This window comes from Argiope bruennichi, chromosome 7 (genome assembly GCF_947563725.1).
Source record: "Argiope bruennichi chromosome 7, qqArgBrue1.1, whole genome shotgun sequence".
Lineage (NCBI taxonomy): Eukaryota > Metazoa > Arthropoda > Arachnida > Araneae > Araneidae > Argiope > Argiope bruennichi.
Genome location: NC_079157.1, coordinates 130,485,259 through 130,512,226, shown reverse-complemented (window position 1 = coordinate 130,512,226; position 26,968 = coordinate 130,485,259). Strand labels below are relative to the sequence as shown.

At 30.0% G+C, this 26,968-nt stretch overlaps 1 protein-coding gene across 1 annotated transcript; it reads left to right on the top strand.

Annotated features, from left to right (window-relative positions):
• Nucleotides 1–13,220: 13,220 nt before the first annotated feature.
• Nucleotides 13,221–15,713, top strand: LOC129976223 (mitochondrial intermediate peptidase-like). The gene has a single exon (XM_056089678.1). The coding sequence runs from the start codon at nt 13,542–13,544 to the stop codon at nt 15,633–15,635; it is 2,094 nt and encodes a 697-aa protein (XP_055945653.1). The 5' UTR covers nt 13,221–13,541; the 3' UTR covers nt 15,636–15,713.
• The last annotated feature ends 11,255 nt before the right edge of the window (nt 15,714–26,968 follow it).

Genomic DNA, 26,968 nt, shown 5'->3' with positions numbered 1-26,968 from the left:
GTAATGTGCGTCGGGTTCGAAATATTTAAAATGACAAAATTTGAATCCGTTAACCAATGGACAAAATTGTTGCCGAGTCTGGAAGAAGTGGTTAAGCTCCAAAAGAGGGTGATGTTAATTAAAGTCACAAAAGATGAACGTTGGTTCAGAAAGTGAGTTAAAAAGTTTCCGAAAATGTCAATGTCAAAACCTGTAGGAGCGTAAATGTTAAGTAATCAAAAGTGTAGAGAAGCTGTAAGGATTTTAACAGGTGAGGATTTCCACGTCCGAATCGTGAGGTACATCGGAAGAGATTATGTATCCCGACAAATGTTCGGGGATTCCAATTAAAAGGCCCCCTCCCAGTCTGTCTTCCCTGCGAGATCTAAAAAACCTTTTTTTTTTTATAGAAACGAAAATCTTCTTCATCATAAAGAAAAATTTCTTGAAAAATCCAGAAATCTGAAATTGAGAAGGGGGGGAATACCAAGCCATATTTTTTTATTCCTAATACTACGGAAATTTCACTGAACAAAACGCATCCTAATAGATTGTTTTTTCCTTTTCTGTTGGTTCAATCTGCAAATTCTGCAAGAGGTCAACCAAACACCGGGGTGACACACACACAAAAACCCTAAGCATTTGGGAAAGATAAAACTGGAGCAGCGCTTTGCAAAGAAGAGAAACAAATAACAAGCATTAAAGCGGGAAAGGAACAGAAAACATTAAAAAGAAAAATCAACGCAGAAAAAGATTATTTATCCAGCAGGGCCACCAGCATCCCATTGCATGGATTGACTAGTAGAACTAGCTAAGTTCTTCGAAGCATTAAGTAAAGATTTTTTCTGCCTGGATGGAGATTTAATTTTTTCACCTTTCTCGATCACATGAATTAATTGTTGCACCATAGACTCGACCGTCTTTTGAAATATTTCCAATAGCGCATTGAAATGTTGCTCCATCTTTTTGTTGATGTTTTGGATGATGGATTCCAATTTGTCGTTTAAAGATTTTTCAAGGTCTACGGGTTCCGTGTTCTATCTAGTAACAGTCGAATAAGTTGTATTTGATGATGCATTAAATATGGGTCGTGCTTTCCCCGTAGTGAGGTGGTTACGACATTTTAGATCGAAAATTTGTTGTTCTTTGGCGTACAAGGGACATGCTTTAGATGTTGCTGCATGAGAACCTTGACAATTAATGCATTTAACTGGGTTTTGACAATTTTCGACATGTTCTGTTCCACATAAGACAAACTTGGTCTTTCGAACATATCCTAGATGGGTGTAGAAAGCTGTAACATTTTGAACAATGTCTAGGCCGATCGATAATAGGTCGAATTTTCTGGATTGTAAGCCAAAGTTTAACTGAATCTGGAAGGGAAATCCCCAGAAATGTAACGAGAATTGGGGAAGTTTGCTGTGTCGAATTTTGTTTGACAAAACGTCTCATCTCTCCGATTTCAATATCATTAAACTTTCGCAGTTCGTCTGCAACTTCTTTGAGTGGAACACACGTGGGTATATCAATAAGCAGAAATCTAGAAGCAACTCCTTCCCAAATACGGCTGTCAGTCCAACAATCTGCCTCGAAGGACGAATTAATTGATACTATGTCAGCCTATAAATATAATTATATTAAAATTCGGAATCATTTTATTTCATATTTTCTAACAACGGAAAATCGTTTGATTAAAAAATAAAAATGATTTGTCTTTCTTTACAATGATAGAAATATTGTTGAAACGCAATATTTAAAAATTTGTTGAAATGAAGAGGGAATTTCATAAATAAGATTTTCGGCCGTATTCACCAACCGTTGTTAAACATCGGCTGATGATTAAACGCTGATCAGCAGTCAAATCGGTATTCACCACACCAAATCGGTTGACGATTTCCCCCTGTTTTGCCCCATTTTTTGATTCACGGACTTCCGATAATCAAATTTGATCAACGGTTTTCCGCATGCGCAGTTCTCAAGAAGGACAACTGTTACATTAGTTTTCAAACAAACATGGAGGATTTAGATACATTGGAACTATTGCAGTTGATATCAGATAGGAGGTGAATAATTTACACTGACAGAGTTTCTGATTTGGATTTGTTAGATGAATGTGATTTTGTTTCCAATGCATTTTATCTTTGAGAAGGAGAAATTAAGCACCAATATTTTACGAAACAGTGCTGTAACTACTGAAGAGAAATTGTGTATTGCCTTACGTTTTTTTGCTTCAGGAAGTCGTCAACAAATAATTGGTGATTTCAATCAAACTATCCAGTCATCATGTTGCCGGGCTATAAATGAAGTATCTAGATGTATAGCTGAAATGAGGCCAAGATTCATTTACCTACCAAATAATGAATCTGAGCGACTTGAGGTATGTTTACATTTATCCCTTTTACATCGTTCATATGGGAATCCCTTTTTATTGTTATTATATCCGAGTTGATTTTTGATTATTATTTTCTGGAATTAAAATTAGAATCTGTCATTTGTATAATTCCGTGAACATTCAAATTTTTGAAGCAAAGGAATTATAATTAAAAGAATTTTCTAAACTTATTAATACCTTTTAGAAAACTCATCAAGTTTAGTACGATTATACTGTTTTTTGTCAATACTGTTTTACAGTTTTTTGTTCCTTAAAATACTTCCATTAAAAACATTTTATTGCATATTTTTTATCTGGTTAATCTAATGACTTGCTAATAAAATAAGTTATTTCATATCTATACATATTCATATCATTTGTGTAGTCTTATAATTTTTTTTTAATTATGTTATTATGGCGATATAAGTTATTAAAAATTGATAATGTATGTATGTAATATTTTTTCAAATCATTTTTAATTAACTTTTAATATTACTTTTATAACTAGAATTCATCTGTAACAGTTTTTGCATTTGTTATGCTATAAGAAAATTTTCCCATTCTTTACATAGACAGTGTACATGTTAATCAATTTTAACCTTGCTCCTTTTATTTTTCAATTTTGTAAATCTGTAAAAATATAATAAAGAATTCAAGTATTAAAGATTATTTGCAATATAAACTTAACATTTTAATTATGCTTTATTCCATATTGAAAAATCTTATTCTTCTACCCCTACCATTATACCACTGTATATCAAAGATTACAGCAGATTTTTGTATGAATAAAGCAAGAAGGGTTTTTGAGAAACAACCACCTAAATAATAAATATGTTTTCGTTGAACAAATAATATTTTAAGATTAGGAAAAAAAATATTCTTTCTGTAGAATATTTTCCAAAGTTATCTGAAATCACTTACAAATATTTTAGAATGCACATTTCTAGTGATTGAGAATAGAATATCTTATGTCTTTTTTTTATATATATAAAAAAGTTTTAAAAAGTACTGTATGAATGAATTCTAAATTTAGTTACAAAAAATGGAATTTTTGTCTTATATCAAATCTTATAATATTTAAAATATTTAATATTATAATCAAATAAATTATTATATTTTTGTTTATACTATCAATTTTTAAGTATGTCATGTAAGTATTATTGTTAAATTAGCAATTTTTTTTCATTAGTTATTTATAATATAATTAATTCTTATTTCACATTTCTGAGATTAAAGACTTGCAAAGATATGGAAGAAATAAGGAACAACCTTTTCCTCCTGAAAAAAAAAAAAAAAAAAAAAAAGAAAAGAAAAGAAAAGAAAAGAAAGAAAGAAAAGCAACAAACAAAAAAATCTTTTTCATCTGTCTGGTGATGATTATACAGGATTGCTTTTTGTATTTTTGAAACTTTCCTGTATGACTCATTTCCATGATTGTACACTGTTTTCACATGGGTATATAAGTTTTTTTTTTTTTTTAGTAAATTGATTTTTTATGTTATTATTTATTTTATAGAAAAAGAATTATTGCAGTTTTTATTATGATTAATAATTAGAAATTTAAAGAAATTACTTTTGTTACTTATAAATTGTGTGATATAATAATGTGCTTAGTTACTCAATATAGCTAATCTCTTTTACAATATTAGTTTACTTCAGCTTTAATCTTCAACAATGTGTATAAAATTAACATTTTTTAAAGAAATCAAATTTTGACCTTTGTTATCTGCTGAAAAGGATTACCAATTTTTATTAATGTTTTCCTTCTCATTACATAACAAATTTTAACATTATTTCTAATGTATTCTCTACCTGATTATTTTTTGAATTTATCTGTATAGAAATGACTAAATAATTCCTTATTCCCATCTTTGAAAATCAAATGTATTTTTAATTTGATGTTGTTCTTTTTATGATTTATAGAAAATGACATGCATGTATGACTCATATCAGTGTAGTTATTTTTTAGTGGTTTTATGTGCTCATTATCTTATTACAATATGTATATGTATTAGAGAAATAAAAAGACACATATAGAAGAATTTTGTATTAAGAATCAGCATTAATGTTGCACCTCTATTGACACTTTCTTGTAATTCTTGTAGAAGAATTTTGAATTAATAATCAGCATGAATGTTATATTTTAAAGTACCTTTAATGGAACTTTGTTTTAATGCTTGTAGAAGCTGTAACTTCTCTGTCAGAATTTTCTTTTGTAATTCATATATGTTACTTTTCGTGTCAAATTTGAATAAAATAGATTTTTGTATACAGAAGTCCTTTTTTAATTTTGCATATTTTAAGACATTCTGAGAAGTGTGTGAAAAACAAAGAAAATAGATTAATTGGGATTTGAAAATTTTGGAATTTGAAAAACAAGTATAGATAATAACTTATCCGAGTTAATTCAAATTTCTACAAATTATGATGCAAATATAAAATTTTAAAAAAGAGGTTTTTATTTTAAAAATTCAATTTAATTTAACTGACAGTTTAATGTAACCTATTAGAATAATATTTAAAATGATTTCAAGAAAAAAAATTTTGTGAAAAATTTTTTTACTTTTTTGAAACATTTCAATTTGGATCATCTTTCATCAAATTTAAATATAGAAAGAGATTCCTTGTTTAAATACACAAGATCCTGAGTTGAAAAATTTGACAATTAAACAAAGGAAATTATGCTGACTTAACAGTATTTAGTTAGATGTTGTGCTCATAGGTTTATGATTTCAGGAAGTAATGATTGTCATGAAGATATGAATAATTAAAAACATCGTTGGAAATTAATATAATAAAGTGACAGATATTATTCAAGTATGAGTAGAAACTAAATGTTAAAATATCAAAAAATTAATAACTTTTTTGGTACAAAATCCTGGGAATAAAAAAAAAAAATAAAAAAAAAAAAAAAGGCAAAAACTTGTTGAAACAAATGGAATTTCACATTAACTTGAAAGAATTAAAATATCATTACTAGTTTCTGACAGGCTAATCAAGTTAAACTGTGTTGCTTTTTGATTAAGTTTGAATCATCAAGCAGAAAGTGTTAAAAAATGTATTGTTAATTGTAGATGTTTTGCCACTCAATTTATTTGAACAAAAGTGAATGCTTATGATGTGCAAATTAATCATTTATTTCATTCAGGGATATCAATTCTAAAATAAGTATGGTTTTCATCAATATTTACATTATTTTTATACTGATTTGTAATGTCAAGTACATGTTGTCAAGCTAACAATTAGCCCATTCAAATTTAAAGAGTTGCTAAATTCATTGTTTACAAAAAGTTTTAGATATGAGGTATAAATGAGCTTCTTCACTTCCACAATAACTATATACTATTCAAATTTATTGCATGAATATTTATTTTGGTGAAATAGCTGTTGGTCTTCAATATTCATATACAATTTTCACTGACTTTTGTTTATAATTTGAATCTTCTGATTTGCAGCATATATTCTGAATGTATATATTCTTCTTATATGTATATATTCTGACATTTATAACTATAAATTTCTATCTTTTTAACAAAATATATGTAAAAATTTAATATTCTGATAGTTAATAAAAGAAAATTTTTCCATATTTGCTTTTCGATAGAAATAAAAGCATACCACAGAATAAGTATTTTTTACTTTTATTCAGTTTTGAGGGAAAAAAATTATCTCAAAAACTACTGAATATGTAGACAGCTAATACATATTTAAATATTGACACCAAAAACAATCTTAGTATTTTTTTAAAATATAATATATTGTGGAAGTTTAAAACCTATTTGTTTAAAAATAAATGCTGAAAGTCTAATAACAATCTTAAAGAGAAGTTTGTAATATATGCTATAAACTTCATGCAAACAATTATATGGGATTGCCAGAGATATCATTGCTTTTCATTACAATTTAAATAACCTTTGGAAATTGAAATATTTTGTGTAAATGAAAATTATTTACTAATATGGAAGTCATAATACTTGTAAGCAAGATTTTATACACTACATTTCCTCCTCTTTTATTATATTAAAAATACAGGATACTACAATTTTTGTTAAACTCATTGTTTAGAAGAAACTTCAATGAACTCCTCACTTGCGAAATCAGTTTGCAGCAGTTTGTTATTTCTATTGTTTATGTATATACTCTATAATTATATAAAAAATGTTTAAATATTTCCATAAGTAAATGAACTAATTTAAGGTTAATATGCATTTTTTTCAAAAATTTAATTCAGATAGACCTTTTGTAAAAGTTTAATTCATTGGAAAACTATTCAAAGCACAGCTAATATGCATATTCTCAATTCAAAAGGGAGCAAATGCTCAAATGTTTTATTACATAATAATAGAGTGGAAATTTAAAATATACTTGGTTAATAATGTATAGTCAGAGAAACAATCCTACGAAAAGCTATAATATCATGTAAGCAAATCGGTGAGATTATCACTAGGCAATATCACCTTCGTTTTCTCGTTTGATCCTTGTACACATCTGGGAAAGAAACAAAATAACAACAAAAACACGAAACAGCGCCACCCATCAGCTGATAATCATGTAATATATATAGACCAATGAAGATCCATTTCCGGTTGAAAAAGGCAGAAAAAGCTGATTGTCGTAACCTTAATGCTTAGTCGTGAAATTACCGTTCGTGATCATGGGTTGAACGATCCGATGTTTAGCAACCGGTTTGGTGAATACGGCCGCAAATCATTAAAAATATGTATATAAACATATTTTTATTTTAAAGATGAATTAAAATCTGTTTTAGTAGGGAAGCATTTTTGGAAGTTAACGCAGAAAAACATACATGTTTCTCGTTATTTTTAAGTAATAAAAGTTTAAAGATTGCACTATCAAAATGTACATATTCTCACCATCCAAAGCATATTTATGCTCCTCTGCAAACACGCACACACTTTCTCTTTAATTAGAAAAAAGGCCGTATTCACCAAACCGGTTGCTAAACATCGGATCGTTCAACCCATGATCAACGATAAATCATCAACCAATGATCATTGGTATTCACGAACGGTAATTTCACGACTAAGCATCAAGGTTACGACAAGCAGCTTTTTCTGCCTTTTTCAACCGGAAATGGATCTTCATTGGTCTATATATATCACATGATTATCAGCTGATGGGTGGCGTTGTTTCGTGTTTTTGTTGTTATTTTGTTTCTTTCCCAGATGTGTACAAGGATCAAACGAGAAAACGAAGGTGATATTGCCTAGTGATAATCTCACCGATTTGCTTACATGATATTATAGCTTTTCGTAGGATTGTTTCTCTGACTATACATTATTAACCAAGTATATTTTAAATTTCCACTCTATTATTATGTAATAAAACATTTGAGCATTTGCTCTCTTTTGAATTGAGAATATGCATATTAGCTGTGCTTTGAATAGTTTTCCAATGAATTAAACTTTTACAAAAGGTCTATCTGAATTAAATTTTTGAAAAAAATGCATATTAACTTTAAATTAGTTCATTTACTTATGGAAATATTTAAACATTTTTTATATAATTATAGAGTATATACATAAACAATAGAAATAACAAACTGCTGCAAACTGATTTCGCAAGTGAGGAGTTCATTGAAGTTTCTTCTAAACAATGAATTTAACAAAAATTGTAGTATCCTGTATTTTTAATATAATAAAAGAGGAGGAAATGTAGTGTATAAAATCTTGCTTACAAGTATTATGACTTTCATATTAGTAAATAATTTTCATTTACACAAAATATTTCAATTTCCAAAGGTTATTTAAATTGCAATGATATCTCTGGCAATCCCATATAATTGTTTGCATGAAGTTTATAGCATATATTACAAACTTCTCTTTAAGATTGTTATTAGACTTTCAGCATTTATTTTTAAACAAATAGGTTTTAAACTTCCACAATATATTATATTTTAAAAAAATACTAAGATTGTTTTTGGTGTCAATATTTAAATATGTATTAGCTGTCTACATATTCAGTAGTGTTTGAGATAATTTTTTTCCCTCAAAGCGGAATAAAAGTAAAAAATACTTATTCTGTGGTATGCTTTTATTTCTATCGAAAAGCAAATATGGAAAAATTTTCTTTTATTAACTATCAGAATATTAAATTTTTACATATATTTTGTTAAAAAAGATATAAATTTATTGTTATAAATGTCAGAATATATACATATAAGAAGAATATATACATTCAGAATATATGCTGCAAATCAGAAAATTCAAATTATAAACAAAAGTCAGTGAAAATTGTATATGAATATTGAAGAATTCTTATGAAAAACAAGAGCCTTTTTTGCCAAAATAAATATTCATGCAATAATTTTTTATAATATTTTATTATTGTGGAAGTGAATTAGCTCATTTGTATCTCATATCTAAAACTTTTGTAAACAATGAATTTAACAACTCTTTAAATTTGAATGGGCTAATTGTTAGCTTGACAACATGTACTTGACATTACAAATCAGTATAAAAATAATGTAAATATTGATGAAAACCATACTTATTTTAGAATTGATATCCCTGAATGAAATAAATGATTAATTTGCACATCATAAGCATTCACTTTTGTTCAAATAAATTGAGTGGCAAAACATCTACAATTAACAATACATTTTTTAACACTTTCTGCTTGATGATTCAAACTTAATCAAAAAGCAACACAGGTTAACTTGATTAGCCTGTCAGAAACTAGTAATGATATTTTAATTCTTTCAAGTAAATGTGAAATTCCATTTGTTTCAACAAGTTTTTGCCTTTTTCTTTTTTTTTATTCCCAGGATTTTGTACCAAAAAAGTTATTAATTTTTTGATATTTTAACATTTAGTTTCTACTCATACTTGAATAATATCTGTCACTTTATTATATTAATTTCCAATGATGTTTTTATAATTATTCATATCTTCATGACAATCATTACTTCCTGAAATCATATACCTATCAGCACAACATCTAACTAAATACTGTTAAGTCAGCATAATTTCCTTTGTTTAATTGTCAAATTTTTCAACTCAGGATCTTGTGTATTTAAACAAGGAATCTCTTTCTATTTTTAAATTTGATGAAAGATGATCCAAATTGAAATGTTTCAAAAAAGTAAAAGAATTTTTCACAATTTTTTTTTTCTTGAAATCATCTTAAATATTATTCTAATAGGTTACATTCAACTGTCAGTTAAGTTAAGTTGAATTTTTAAAATAAAAACCTCTTTTTTAAAATTTTATATTTGCATCATAATTTGTAGAAATTTGAATTAACTCGGATAAGTTATTATCTATACTTGTTTTTCAAATTCCAAAATTTTCAAATCCCAATTAATCTATTTTCTTTGTTTTTCACACACTTCTCAGAATGTCTTAAAATATGCAAAATTAAAAAAGGACTTCTGTATACAAAAATCTATTTTATTCAAATTTGACTCGAAAAGTAACATATATGAATTACAAAAGAAAATTCTGACAGAGAAGTCACAGCTTCTACAAGCATTAAAACAAAAGTTCCATTAAAGGTACTTTAAAATATAACATTCATGCTGATTATTAATTCAAAATTCTTCTACAAGAATTACAAGAAAGTGTCAATAGAGGTGCAACATTAATGCTAATTCTTAATACAAAATTCTTCTATATGTGTCTTTTTATTTCTCTAATACATATACATATTGTAATAAGATAATGAGCACATAAAACCACTAAAAAATAACTACACTGATATGAGCCATACATGCATGTCATTTTCTATAAATCATAAAAAGAACAACATCAAATTAAAAATACATTTGATTTTCAAAGATGGGAATAAGGAATTATTTAGTCATTTCTATACAGATAAATTCAAAAAATAATCAGGTAGAGAACACATTAGAAATAATGTTAAAATTTGTTATGTAATGAGAAGGAAAACATTAATAAAAATTGGGAATCATTTTCAGCAGATAACAAAGATCAAAATTTGATTTCTTTAAAAAATGTTAATTTTATACACATTGTTGAAGATTAAAGCTGAAGTAAACTGATATTGTAAAAGAGATTAGCTATATTGAGTGACTAAGCACATTATTATATCACACAATTTATAAGTAACAAAAGTAATTTCTTTAAATTTCTAATTATTAATCATAATAAAAACTGCAATAATTCTTTTTTTATAAAATAAATAACATAAAAAATCAATTTACTAAAAAAAAACAAAAAAAAAAAAAAACCTTATATACCCATGTGAAAACAGTGTACAATCATGGAAATGAGTCATATAGGAAAGTTTCAAAAATACAAAAAGCAATCCTGTATAATCATCACCAGACAGATGAAAAAGATTTTTTTGTTTGTTGCTTTTCTTTCTTTCTTTTCTTTTCTTTTTTTTTCAGGAGGAAAAGGCTGTTCCTTATTTCTTCCATATCTTTGCAAGTCTTTAATCTGAGAAATGTGAAATAAGAATTAATTATAATATTATAAATAACTAATGAAAAAATTGCTAATTTAATAATAATACTTACATGACATACTTAAAAATTGATAGTATAAACACAAATATTATAATTTATTTGATTATAATATTAAATATTTTAAATATTATAATATCTGATATAAGTCAAAAATTCCATTTTTTGTAACTAAATTTAGAATTCATTTATACAGTACTTTTTAAAACCTTTTTATATATATATATAAAAAAAAAGACATAAGATATTCTATTCTCAATCACTAGAAATGTGCATTTTAAAATATTTGTAAGTGATTTCAGATAATGGAAATATTCTATGGAAATATTTGGAAAATATTCTACAGAAAGAATATTTTTTTTCCTTATCTTAAAATATTTATTTGTTCAACGAAAACATATTTATTATTTAGGTGGTTGTTTCTCAAAAACCCTTCTTGCTTTATTCATACAAAAATCTGCCATAATCTTTGATATACAGTGGTATAATGGTAGGGGTGGAAGAATAAGATTTTTCAATATGGAATAAAGCATAATTAAAATTTTAAGTTTATATTGATCTTTAATACTTGAATTCTTTATTATATTTTTACAGATTTACAAAATTGAAAAATAAAAGGAGCAAGGTTAAAATTGATTAACATGTACACTGTCTATGTAAAGAATGGGAAAATTTTCTTATAGCATAACAAATGCAAAAACTGTTACAGATGAATTCTAGTTATAAAAGTAATATTAAAAGTTAATTAAAAATGATTTGAAAAAATATTACATACATACATTATCAATTTTTAATAACTTATATCGCCATAATAACATAATTAAAAAAACTATAAGACTACACAAATGATATGAATATGTATAGATATGAAATAACTTATTTTATTAGCAAGTCATTAGATTAACCAGATAGAAAATATGCAATAAAATGTTTTTAATGGAAGTATTTTAAGGAACAAAAAACTGTAAAACAGTATTGACAAAAAAACAGAATAATCGTACTAAACTTGATGAGTTTTCTAAAAGGTATTAATAAGTTTAGAAAATTCTTTTAATTATAATTCCTTTGCTTCAAAAATTTGAATGTTCACGGAATTATACAAAAGACAGATTCTAATTTTTTCCAGAAAACAATAATCAAAAATCAACTCGGATATAATAACAATAAAAAGGGATTCCCATATGAACGATGTAAAAGGGATAAATGTAAACATACCTCAAGTCGCTCAGATTCATTATTTGGTAGGTAAATGAATCTTGGCCTCATTTCAGCTATACATCTAGATACTTCATTTATAGCCCGGCAACATGATGACTGGCTAGTTTGATTGAAATCACCAATTATTTGTTGATGACTTCCTGAAGCAAAAAAACGTAAGGCAATACACAATTTCTCTTCAGTAGTTACAGCACTGTTTCGTAAAATATTGGTGCTTAATTTCTCCTTCTCAAAGATAAAATGCATTGGAAACAAAATCACATTCATCTAACAAATCCAAATCAGAAACTCTGTCAGTGTAAATTATTCACCTCCTATCTGATATCAACTGCAATAGTTCCAATGTATCTAAATCCTCCATGTTTGTTTGAAAACTAATGTAACAGTTGTCCTTCTTGAGAACTGCGCATGCGGAAAACCGTTGATCAAATTTGATTATCGGAAGTCCGTGAATCAAAAAATGGGGCAAAACAGGGGGAAATCGTCAACCGATTTGGTGTGGTGAATACCGATTTGACTGCTGATCAGCGTTTAATCATCAGCCGATGTTTAACAACGGTTGATGAATACGGCCGAAAAAGTTGTACATAGTAAAATATTTATACATATATTCTATAGGGAATCATTGCATCCAAATGTTATTTCGAATTACAATAACGTAAAAACTTTTATTTATTCAAATTTCACATCAAAATATTTTTATTATTTTCAGAGATTGAAAATGTTTATTTCAAATAAAAAATTATTATAAAATAATAAAATAAAAAATGATTAAATAAATTTATTAATGAGTTGTTTAATAAATAATAATTTATAATGAATAACTTAAAAAATTCTTAATAAATAAATATATTTTAATAATAATAAAAAATTAGTTTCCATCAAATTCAATTACAAATTAGCAAATTGTCAGCTAATTTCTAAAAAAGATAAAAGAAGCATGTACAAAAAGAAATGAGTAAAGTTTCAGAAAGAGTGGAACAACAAAAAAGTTTGATTCAAAGTTTTAGCGGAATAAAATAAAAATAAAAATTACGTAATAAGAAATGAAAAAGGTCAGAATAAATTGCCACAAATATGCTCATTTGCCAAATCTTATAAACCCTATTATAGCTATTTACTGGAATTGGCATAGTTCTTGCTAACGCCTATAGACAGCTTCAAACCGTTAGTGCCATCTACAGGCACTAATTGGAAGCGGGTTTGATTCTCAAAGGTTAGAGGTGGAGGGTGAATGCGTCCTCTGATTAACGTTATCCGGAGAAAAAGTTTCTAAATTGGTTTCTGTTTATAATTGAAGTCAGTTATTTACAGTTTTATTTAAAATATATATTCCCAAATTTTATTTTGTGAAGTGTGATTTACTTTGATTCCGAAATGTGATGTGCTGCTCCTGAGATTTTATTTTAATTTTATCAGCAAAATGCACATTCAGCAACAATTTAAACTTTCAGGTTTAACCTATTATTTACTTTAAAGAGTATTCATATAATTTAAAGAAAATATTACTTTGTAAAACCCAAAATGCTTACGAAAGTGAATTTACGAATTTTAAGAGTGAAATTTTGGACAGGAGAGTATTCTTTCAGTAAACGAAATTTAGCATCCTGGTCATCTGTTGCGTACGCTTTTAATACCAGACCATCCAAAGTATCATCTTTAAAATCACAATTTCTTGGAGAAAATACTGGCGTATTTGGTTATAAGGAATTGCAAGAACCATATGGATTTTACCTGTTAAAAGAGAACGCCATTAGGAAAGCAGATTTGTTGATACAGGAAATAAAAAGTCCAGCTCGTAAACGTAAAATGGTTCGAGTTTTTGACGAATTGTCTGATACATTATGTAAAGTTGCAGATTTAGCAGAATTTGTTAGGGTTGCTCATCCGCAAGAAAGATTTTCTTATGCAGCCAAAGATACATCTATTAGTATTAGTAGTTTTGTAGAAGAACTAAATACAAATAGAGAATTATACGATAAACTCAAGGCAGTTGTTGAAAATGGAGACATTTGCCCCACTGATCCAATAGATGACTATATTGCACATTTGTTTCTTTTTGATTTTGAGCAATCAGGAATCCATTTGGATCAAGAAACACGAGAAAGAATAGTTGCATTTAATGATTATATCTTGCATGTTGGATCTCATTTTATGAATAAGACATTAAGTCCACGTACTGTGCTTAAATCTCAACTACCAGAGAGTATTCGACATTGTTTCTCAGGTGATGGTGAAACTGTTATTGTTAGTGATCTTTTTTCAGATTCAAAAAATGAACTAATCCGTGAAGCTGCATATAAAATATTCTTATATCCAGACAGGCAACAAGAAGAATTATTACACGAATTATTAGTTGCAAGACAAAAGCTTGCCAACTTATGTGGCTTTCCTACATATGCTGACCGTGCAGTGCGAGGCAGCATGGCTGCTACACCAGAGTTTGTCCATGAGTTTCTAAGATTACTAAGTGAAAAAATAAAGCCTAAAGCTGATGAAGATTATAGTGCTGTGCTTAAATATAAACAGGAATTAAATAAGAATGCTACATCTGTCATGCCATGGGATGTGGCATTTATGATTTCAAAACTTAAACAAAAAGAATTTGCTGTGGATTCTTCTGATTATTCTCCATATTTTTCCTTGGGTGTTTGTATGGATGGACTCAATTTTATTTTCAAATCCTTATATAATGTAACATTACAGGTAGAAGAGGTTGTTGATGGAGAACTTTGGCATGATGATGTAAGAAAAGTGAGTGTTCGGGAAGAAAATGAAATTCTAGGTTATATATACTGTGATTTTTTTGAGAGACCTCAAAAACCTAACCAAGACTGTCATTTTACTATACAAGGAGGTAGACTGTGTGATGATGGGACTTATCAAAAGCCAATTGTTGTCCTCTTGTTGAATTTGCCTAATCCAACATGGTCTCAACCCTCATTGTTAACTACAGGTATGGTTGATAACTTATTTCATGAAATGGGTCATGCTATGCATTCTATGTTGGCAAGGACAAGTTATCAGCATGTTACTGGTACTCGATGCTCTACAGATCTTGCAGAAGTGCCATCTGTTCTTATGGAATACTTCGCTTCAGATCCTCGAGTAGTGTCAAAATTTGCTAGGCATTTTAAAACAGGTGAAGAGATTCCATATCATCTTGTCAGTAAACTTCAAAGCTGTAAGAAAAAGTTTTCAGCTTGTGAAACTCAGCTACAAGTATTTTACGCTGCTTATGACCAAGCATGTCATAGCAACAATTTTTTAAACTGTTCTTCTACAGATTTACTAGCTCAAATTCAAAACTTGTACTATGGTTTGCCTCATGTGCCAAATACTGCATGGCAGTTGCGCTTTGGTCACCTTGTTGGCTATGGTGCAAAATATTATTCATATTTGATGTCTCGATCAGTTGCATCATGGATTTGGCACGAATATTTTAAAAACGATCCATTTAACCAAATAGCTGGTAAAAAATATAGGCGTGAACTATTAGCTTATGGTGGATCAAAACCTCCACGTGAATTGGTTGAAAATTTTCTTGGTACTAAAATGACTCCTGAATGTCTCTCAGATGCATTATTGAAAGATCTAAATTCAGAACCTATAAAATGACTCGGTAATAAGAATCTATAATTTTGAGTTGTAAAATTTTTTATATACATAGATCTGGTATTAAAAAGCTTTTCTGATGTTTAGGAGAGTTTTTTTCATAGTATAATAACATTGATAATTTTGAAATTAATTCCCACATCTTTTGATTCTCCAAGTATTTAGTTATTTTGTTATGTCTTTTAAGACAGATAAAAAGGAATTAACTATATATAATTTCTACTTTGTAAAAAATATTTTATTGGGGAATTGTTAAGAAAGTGTGTAGGTAGTTACAAGTTATTTCTTATTTACCCGAATACCAAGAACAGAATTAGCTCTTTGGCCCCTAAGAAAGTTACAGAAATTCTTTAAATTTTAAGTTTTCTTGGAAATCAATTAGATTTTATGCATTTTCTTCTGACTGAAGGCCATTTTATGCTGGATGTATTTTTTTGAGTCTGAGAATTTATTTTAAGAACATTTTTAACAGTTTTCTTTTTTTCCCCTTTAGTATTTTTCCCCCTTTTAGTATGAGTTTTTTTTTTCCCTTCCCTCTTTTGAAACATTATTAATGCATTTTTCTATAAAATATTTTAAAATTTGCGATTCCTTGATGTAGAAATTTCTTTTTATGGATATTGTTGGTGAATCATTTTTTTAATGCTTCTTGAAAGGGAATAAAAGAAATAAAAATATGAAGTGGTTATGATTTTCACTTTTGGTTGTCTAAGTATTCTATCTGGGTGCCCTAACTTCTTAAACAATGGGTTGCAGCAAGCTTGTCGCATTTAAATGATGATAAATTGTCTTTTTTTTTTAAATTTTCCACTTAAGCAAAATTAAATATGTAAACTATTTCAATTCTATAAAAATTATCTAAGTAGTCATTTTTAAATAAATTTCTTGTAATTATTGCAGTTTTTTTTTTCTCTAAATTTCTAATTTTCAGGTTTTTAGTAACAAAATTTGTGGTAAATGTATAGCCAGGGAAAATTTTTCACCCGTAAAAAGACTACGAATTGAAAAAGTTCGAGAAGCCTAGCTGAATGCTATTAATTTTGAATGCTTTATTTCTTGTTTTAGGTAAATATTTTAAAGTTTTCCTTAACATCTTTTAATTTCTAAGTTTTTTTATAAATAATTTAGAAAGTAATGTTTTAATGAAATTATTCTTATAAATTTAAATGAAGTCAACAGCAATGCTGTATTCTGCTCATTATGAAGAAAGATTATATGCTGCAGTATTTCAAATGGGTTAGATTAGTTGTATAGAATTTTTATGGGAGATCCTTTTTACAAAGCAAAAATTGTATTAGTATTATTGAATGAGACTTGTAAGTGAAAAATATTTAAATTGTTATTTTTTGTATTAATTATTCTAATAAATATTTAAAAATACTAGATGGTGTTATGATATATATGGTATTGCATATTATCAGAGAACTCTCAATGCTTTCATTTTTTGACTCTGTTTAGTCTGTCTTCACAGTGGTTTTGATTCTCACTGATATCTAGACTATTCAATTTGTATAAAGATTTGGGAATTTCAAAGCACACTTGTCCTGCTCTATTTATGATTTAAATATCTATCACCTGTTGAAATCTGTATTTCCATTTTACGAAGATAAGTAATTTGTGAATCTTTCCATACGAACAAAGTTTCATCTTTTTACAAAAACCTAATTTTCATGAACTGAGCATTGGAGTTTAATGGCAGATTTATATAAATCTGATTATATTGTTGTGGTGTAGACTATATGCATAATGTAATGAATATATATAAGCATAAATATTGTGTACCTGAATGCACTTTTGGGATTTCAAACATTGAATTTTTTGAGAAAAATGGAATATTTTATCTGAAAACAGAGTTAATTCATTCAGAAATATTTTAATATAAAAAATGTTTTATTCTTGTGAAATTATTTTTCTTTGTACATATTTATGTTGTGCTGTGTGTTCTTTTCCATGGTGGAAACTATTAAAATTTGTTAAGAAAATTGCTCTTTCTTAATAAAAGAACATCCAAAATATTTTTTATGTTGGGAATATATATATATATATATTTCCAGAATCATGTAGAAACTGTGTTTTGTATGTATATATATATATATATATATATATATATATATATATATATATATATATGTATGTATTTCACCCTACTTGGAAGACTTCAAATCCCATATATTTCAAGATTTCAAATCCCATATATTCTGTTACAATTTATTTTCAACATTTGCCTCTTGGAGGGAGCAAATTGGAGTACTTTTATGGTGTAGAAAATAAATCAACTTTTAATATAAAATTTTAGTTATGTATATATATATATGTGTGTGTGTAAAGCAGAATGCAGTTTCGAAGATAGTAAAGAGACTTTCGATTTCATGACGACATCATAGAATCTATAAATCTAGTATCATATTTTATTTTTGTCATGATATTTTATTGTATTATCTTTAGCTAATTTTCTGGCTTCTTCTACTGGAGGATAGAATTGATTTTGAGTTAAGGGAGGAGAATAAGGTAAAGTGCCAAATAACAAATATGCAGGAGGAAATTTTGTAACTGAATGGGATGTTAAATTATATTCATTGATTACTTGTTTTAAAAGTCTAGTCCAAGGAATTTTAGTAGGAGAAGAATTGACTTTGCACTTTCGTTTAGTTACTACTGACTGGTTAACTCTTTCACATTTTCCATTAGTTTGTGGATGATGTGAAGATGTTAACAGATGCTTGACACTGTAATTTCTAAGGAAATGTTTGAATTTAGATGAGAAAAAAAGCACCATTTCTATCAGTTAATAATTTGGAAGGAACCTGAATTAGGAAAACTTGCTTTAATATATTAATATAAGTTTCAGAATTTAGATTTTTGGAAGGAAAAGTCCAGACATATATAGTTGCATGATCAATTACTGTATGAAGAAATTTTTTAATTGAATTGTAATAGTTAAATCCACCAACAGTATCGAAAGAAAGGCATTCAAAAGGATGATCTGTGGGAGGCACAGCCTGTAAAAGGCCAAATCTTTTTTACTTTTTCTTCTTATTTAATTGACAAATATCACAGTATTTAACAAAAAGTGCAATATCCTGAGTAATATGGGGCCAATAATACTGAGGAGTAATTAAGTTCATCATTTTTTGAGTGCCTTGATACCTGAATTGTTCATAAGCATTTTGCAAAACTTTTCTCCTAAGAGTAAAAGGTACAACTATTTTAAACAAATTTTTCTTTTTAACTACAAGTACATCATTAATATTTTTATATTTAGTATTATCTAAATTTTGATAGTGTTTTATCTCATCTAATTCCAATAAATGTACAGAATGTTGGAGATATTGAGCAGTAGGATGCCTTGATAACATATCAACTTCAACATTAGCTGTTCCCTTTAAATATTTAACTTCATAATCAAACATGCTTGGTTTTAAAGACCAACAAAATAATTTTCCCTCTAAATTTTTTACATTTTTAAGCCAAACAAGAGCAGTATGAATTGTGAATTTTTTCCCATGTAAATAGTAATAAAATTTATCAAGAGCATCTACTATTGCTAAACATTCCAACTCAGTTATACAATAATTTTTTTCATAAGAATGTAAAGTTCTTGAATGATAAGATACAGGATGTAATTTACCAGAACAGTCAGGCTGTTTAAGAATAGCTCCAATGGCTACCTGAGATGCATCACAAAATACAAGAGGTAAATTAGGGTTATATAGTTGCAACACTGATTTTGTTATCAATTTATTTTTTAATATTTCAAAAACTTTTTAACAGTCTTCTGTCCATTGCCATGGTGTATCTTTTTTAAGAAGATTATTTAAGGGTTCTATAATTTTAGCATAAAAATCAATAAACTTATTATAAACATTTACAGAGCCAAGAAAATCTTGAAGTTGTTTAATATTTTTTGAAGGTTGTAATTTTTTAATACTTTCAATATTATGGTTATCAGGAGAAATGCATCCTTCTTTGACTTCATACCCCAAGAAATTAATTTTATCTTGAGCAAACTCACATTTAGAAAATTTTAATTTAATGTTCTCTTTTTCACACATTTGAAAAATCTGTTTTAAATTATCATAATGTTCCTCTAATGAGTTAGAGAAAACCACTATGTTATCAAAATAGTGACATGCCAAATTTGAATATTTATGTTTATTTAAAATTCTACGAATAGTTCTATTAAATATTGCAGGTGCATTTTTAAAGCCAAAAGGTAGGACTTGAAATTCATATAAACCTTCAGTAATTACAAATGTCAATTTATGTTTGTCTTGTTCATGCAAGGGTAAGTGCCAATATCCAGATGCAAGATCCAAAATTGAAAAAACTTTGGCAGTACTTAATTTATATAATAAGGTATCTATTCTAGGGAGAGGCTCTGCCTCAGATTTGCAAAGGGAATTAATTTTACAATAATCAATACAAAGATGACTTTTTCTATTTTCATCTCTTGTATATGTTAATGTTACAGGGGAGGAATAATTACTAGTAGATTTCTTTAATTAAACCTGCATCTAAAATTTTTTTAATTTGCTTATTTATTTCAATTTCATCAGTAGCAGAGGTTCTATAAGCTCTTTGTGACACTGGTAAATCAGATGTTAAATTTATTCTAGGGGACTCCATTCTTATTCTACCAACATCATATTTATTTTTTGCAAACACATAAGAATATTCTGACACCAGAGATAACACAGGTTCAGATAGCTTGTTTATAGTCAGAGGTGGGAAAATTTCCTCTCAGGTATTCACTATCTTGACCTTATTATCCTCAGTTCCATTATTTTCAACAATATGTAAAGACATAATTATTATTGGTATGCAAGTTGGTAATTATTTTTCAATTTTTTATTTTTGTCACAATCTATAATTAATTTATATAAACTAGTCTGGAAGTCCTAAAATGATATATGGTAAAGGATTGTCCATAATATATGTGGGAAAAGGCAACGACTAGCATTATTATTTGAAATATATTTATTAAGATTAAAGGAGAAAAGATAAAACATTACTACATAGAACATAAAAGATACATGATCGTGAGCTGCACGTCTTGCAGTCTCACTGCCCAACTCTCGTCTGCCAATAATGGCGGGAAAGCATCACGTGATTAATGACGTGACGCAACATGGCGCCCTACGGGATACGAGATCTGTCAGCGCTTCCCACATCGGCCATCATGACAGAACAGGCGACCACGCCTTATGGTATACAGTACATTGAAGTAAATATATAAAACAAACAGCAAATACAGGAAAAGAATATGTAAAATTGAAATATTCACAAGCTAAAACAAATAAAATAGTCATATCATCTGTGACAGCATAAGTATATAGCAATACAATAGCGTGCACTGGAAATATCGAATAACTAACTAAAATTAAAAATAATATTAGTGTTGAACATATAAAAATATAATAACACAAAATAAACAGAGAAAAAAAATCAAAGTCTATATCGTCCAAATATACACACACAAAAAGAAGGCAAATAGTTCTCTTTTTCTTTAAGTAATGTTCAGTGTTTTCTTTTGAAACACAATTCAAGTGATATGTTCTATATTGCTGGACCATGGTTTCATATATTCTGCACAAGTTGAAGTTTTTGATGGTCCATCGAAGAAATCACACTTTTCAACATCGTATGTGTCGTTTGCTTTAATTTTGATCACTTTATATGGTTCGAGAAATTTTTGTTTCAATTTCAGACCAGGGCCAAATTGAGTGCGCTTGATTGCGACGAGATCATTCAATTGAAATTTTTGAGCATGTTTCCTACGCAGATTGTAGGTACGGCGATTTTCTTCTTGGATTTTGAGGATTTGTTGTTTTGCATCTTTACGGAGCTCATCACGCTGTTGGAGAAATGCAGACTGGATCTCTTCGTTGACGATTTCGAGGATTTTTATATCATGCTCAGATTTCATTTTAGTTCCAAACAGAATTTCGAATGGAGTAGAATTGATACTTCGTTGAAATGTAGAATTAATAATTTGCTGAACGGAAGCAACATGGCTATACCATTTCTCAGGGTTTTCTATGGATAGCTTGGAGAGTACAGATATGATAGTAGAATTAAGTCTTTCTACCTGACCGTTTGATCTAGGAAGTCCAGCTGTAATAGCAATATGGGTGATATGCTGATGTTCACAATATTCTTTGAATGACGTAGATGTGAAAGCGGTACCTCTGTCCGTAATAATCCTTGAAGGATTACCGAAAACTGATCTTTGGCATTCGAGCTTATTGAGAACTTCAGCGGTGTCGGTGGACTTGGTCGGGTAAAGCCACACAAACTTCGTAAAGGAATCGATGATTGCCAGAATATGCTTATATTTCTTAGAAGTGCTGGGAAGAGGACCCAAATGATCAATATGGTATGTATGAAAGGGAGTATCGTCTTTGTCAAGTGGATGCAAAGTGCCATCTAATTTGCCACGTTTTCTGTTATTTAGAATGCATGTTACACAATTGCGTATGCATCGTTCAATTTTCTCTTTCAAGTTCGGAATAAAGAATTCTTTGTTTAACATTTCCTGCGTGCGTTTTACTGCAAAATGGCCTCGTTCATGACAGGATTTAATAATGTTGGCCTGCATATCATCAGGTACGACAAATAAATCGATTCCGTCTAAGTTCTTATATAAAATGTTGTTCTTGACTATGTAGTTTCTCGTAAGGTGCATTTTGAAGTAATGCTTTTATAGCTGTAATATGCTCATCTGTCTGTTGAGCTTTGAAAATTTGAAGATTGACACAGTTTTGAATGATCATGCAGCATGGGCTTCGGCTAAGAGCGTTGACATGAGTCATCTTTGAACCGGTTCGATGCTCTATTTCGTAGTCAAAATCCTGAAGGTATAATGCCCATCGCGAAATGTGGGAATTCATTTTCTTTTTTATTTAACGTTTTGACGAATGCATTACAGTCAGTGATAATTTTAAAGTGTGATCCGAGGATGTAAATTCGGAATTTTTTAAGAGCTTCTACAATGGCGAGTACCTCCAGTTCATAGCTGGTGTATTTTCTTTCGCTGTCAGACGTTTTCTTGGACATATAATACACTGGATGGAATTTGTTATCATCTTTGGATTTTTGTAGTAGGACTGCCCCCAAGCCATCAATTGACGCGTCTGTATGAATTTCAATGGGACTGCCTTGATTAAAAATAGTTAAAACGGGTTTATCAGAAAGTAACTGTTTTAAGCGTAAAAAGCAGTTTTTTGCTGAGCTTGAAATAGAAAGGGGTTGTCCTTACGAAGAAGATCACTAAGTGGTTTTGCTATAGTAGAGTATGAGGGAATAAATTTTCTAAAGTATCCCGTAAGACCTAGAAAACGTTGTCCGTCTTTTGCATTTTTTAACTCAGGATAATTAAGAACGGCTTTAGTTTTGGAGGGTGAAGGGAGCAATTTGCCGTGTTCTACTACGTGACCCAAAAATTCAATCTAACTATACAGAAATTGACATTTTTTAAAGTTTATATCTAGTCCATAATCACGAGCTACTTTTAAAACAGTGTTAAGGCGTTCGAGAGCCACAGATTCATTATTTGCGGGAATGACGATGTCATCCATATACGGGAGGACAATGCCTTTTGCAATAAGATCACGAAAAACGGCATTTATGTATCGCATAAAGGGATATAGGTTTTTTGGAAGGAAGGTAGAAGGTTGTGTTTTTCCGGCTCTCCTTTCTGTATTAATTTTTGGTGCGTGGAAGGAAGGCAGCTAGAAGTGAAGGCTGTGCTTGTTTCGAGTGTTTGTTTTTGCCATTGGTTTGTTCGCAGTTTTTGCTTTTTGTTTTCTCTGAACAAATTGAAATGGCGTTTCTGTTGGGGGTGTTTCCCTAGTTTGCTTTTCAGTTTTTGAGTTGACTTCAGCTGAAGTTTTTCTCTTTATTTTTGGGGTGTCAAGGTGGCTGGCACTGGATTCTGGAAAATCAAGGTAGGATTTTTCTAGTTTTTCCTTTTAATTGTTTCGGTTTCTGCTAGTTTTGATTCTGGCTGCATCTTATTAGATTCTTCGTCAGTAATGACGAAGAGGAAACCAGAAGACTTTGAGTCTGAGGGGAAATATAAGGATAGGAAGATAAATTATATTCTTACAAATGAGTTCTCGGAGATTGAGAAAGCTAACATTGCAATTCAAAGGGGTTGCCACAAAATAAAATTATGCATTGATAGTAATAATGGCCCGTCGCCATGGATTAAACCCACAACAATCAATGCCACGTTTGGACCACTTACCCATAAAGAAGACACCTTTTCCCTAAACAAATACAAAAAATTGGTTCTAGTTACTCGGCACTTAAGCTCAGTGGAGAAAGTAACTGATTTCGTAAAGAGTGCTCCGGAAGCAAGGATTCGAATCATTGACACGAATATTGTTACAAAATACATTATCCGTGATGTAGACACGGATTTCAGCATAGTGGAAATTAATGAAGAACTATCTTCACAGGATATTATCGCAACAAAAATAGTTAGATTTAAAAAGAAAGGGACGGCAGAACCTATCCCAATTGTTCTTATTGAAGAAATTGGGAAAACAAATCGCTCTGAAATAAAAATCGGCAGACTCATCTTCAAAGTGAACAAATTCATAGAAAATCCTAAGGTTTGTTATAAATGCTTAAGATTCGGTCATACACAGCTCCGGTGTCAACAAGATAAAAGATGCAAAAATTGTGGGGGCTCGCATGCCGATGATTGTAAGTTACCCACTAAATGTTTTAGATGCGAAGAGGCTCATGATGCTCTCGACAAAAAATGTAGTTTTTACAGTCTAGAAAAAGAGATTATAAATCTGGTCAGAGAAAAAGAAATATCATTTCCGGAAGCAAGGAAGATTGCAAAATCCCAATCTTTTGCACAAAAGGTAAAGGGCCATCCGCCGGTCCAGTGTGCCGAAGTCCCCAAAAAACAAATAACGGACCTCTACTCAGCTTTACAGGACTTAACAAAACTAATTTCTGCTCTGCTACCCCAAGGGAATGAGCTCGTAAAACTCCAGGAAGTCAACAGACAGTGCATTGCACGTATTGGGGAGACTCAGGGAAATTTAGAGAAACAGGTTGAAGAAAATATTACTCTCCGAAAACAAATCGAGACTCAAAGGGCAACGATTGACTCGCTGCAATCAAAAATTGCCCTTCTGGAATCCAATCTTGAATACAGTCACGTACTGAGCCCAGGCGTTGTGCACGATCAACGGTCCCTTGCTGAAATAAATCATTTCAGTGTTGCGGAGGACTTCTCGGGTATCGGTTAATTAAAAAAAAAAACTTTTAATTTTTCTCTTTTTTTTTTTTACTCTTTCTCTATGAGGTTTATTCAGTGGAATGTTAGGGGGATCAAAAATAAGATCCCTTGGCTGCAGGCCCCTCCTTTTTCGTCGGCCCAGTGTTTAATTTTGCAGGAAACATGGCTCAATGCGTCTGCATCCTTTTCTCTTAAAAACAAAAAAATCTTTCGAGCTGAAAGACAAAATTCTACTAGAGGTGGACTGTTAATTGCAGTAGAACAGAATATTCCAACCCAGATTACTGCTCTCTCACTTCCTCCGTCAACAGTGGAGGTCTTAGCGGTTAAAATATGGATGGGTCCAAATTCTGAATTCCCACTCACGGTTATAAATCTTTACTCTCCTGGAGGTAAATTTGATGACAACTGGTTGGAATCCTTATACTCGCAAATCTCTTCTCCTTTCGTTTTACTGGGGGATTTTAATATACACCATCCAGCACTTGGGAGCGATCATTTATCTTCCGATGCAAACCGGGTTCTGGATTGGATCAGCACCAAACATATGTGCTTGCTTAACATGAAACAATATACCAGATACCAGGGAACTCAAAGCCCTTCGTTATTAGATTTGTCCATCTGCTCCGCAGATATAATCAATAAGATTAATATAGAGATCTCGCATGATATGTATGACAGCGATCACTGTCCCATTTTTATTTCCCTTAGCAATTTAGATGCAAAGTCTCTCTATACTCGAAAATACATCAATTGGGGCCAATTCTCAAAGAAGGTCAATGCTCTTCTTCAAGGTCATGGGGATGTCCCTTCCTTCGATAGACTTACTAATATCTTCCAGGTAAGCGCTAACTCATCATCGTACTCGTTCTCTAAATTAACGCACTCGCACTGTCCTTGGTGGGATTCTAGATGTAACTACTACCTCAAGGCCCTTAAAAGGAAATTGTTAAGAAAGGCTAAATCATATCCCTCCTATTTAAACTGGACTGCATATAAGGAAATGGCGGCAGTTCTCAGAAAGTATGTCAAGTGTAAAAAACGCAGCTTTTGGGAGAAAACTTGTCAGGAGGTAGCTTCTTCCCATCAGGCTTTTAGCATTGTTAAAGCCTTACTAAACAAAGATGAGTCTCCCTGTGAATCCAATCTTGTTCTCTCTTCGGGTACTACTCTGATAGCGCCGATTGCTCAAGCAAATGCAATTGCAGCTAACTTAATTAAGAGAGCACCAAATGTGCGCATTCCTTTAGATTTCTCAGTAGATGATCCAGAAAATTATGATGAAATGAGTTTGAACCGTCCGTTTTCCTATAGGGAATTTCAAAACGCATTAAAAAGAACGAAAAACAAATCCCCTGGCATGGACAAGATAAATAAGAAAATGTTGTCTTGTCTTTCCGATGAAAATAAATTTAAAATTCTCGACTTATTTAATAGTTTATGGGCGAACACGATTGTTCCAGAAAGCTGGAGAATAGCGAAGATTATTCCTATTTTAAAACCCAAGAAAAATGCAGCAGAGATCACATCCTACAGACCCATCGCGTTAACATCAGTATTGGGTAAGATTTTCGAACGGATTATTCTGGACAGGCTTTTGCGGTATTATTTGGAAAAAAGATTTTTCTCTCCTTTTCATGCAGGGTTCCTCCCTTACAAAGGCTGTGACAGCCTCTCTGCAGCCCTACTCAATAAAATTTTAACAGCCAGAGCTAATAAGAAACTTGTGTATGGTATGTCTTTCGATCTAAAGTCTGCGTATGACAACGTATGGCATGACGGCTTGATGCTTAAAATTTTACAATCGGGGATTAAGGGTAATATTGCCCTGTGGATCTCACAATTCTTACATGAAAGGAAAGCATTTGTTTCATGGAGAGGAGTGTCTTCATCACTTTTTAAGCACGAAAGGGGCGTTCCGCAAGGAAGTGTTCTTTCCCCGTTGCTCTTCACAATTTTTATGAATGACATATATAGCATTTTACCCCAATGATATATTTTGCTTTATATATGCAGATGACATTTTTATTTTAGTTGAAGAAAATAATATCGAAGCGATCAAAAATAAGATGCG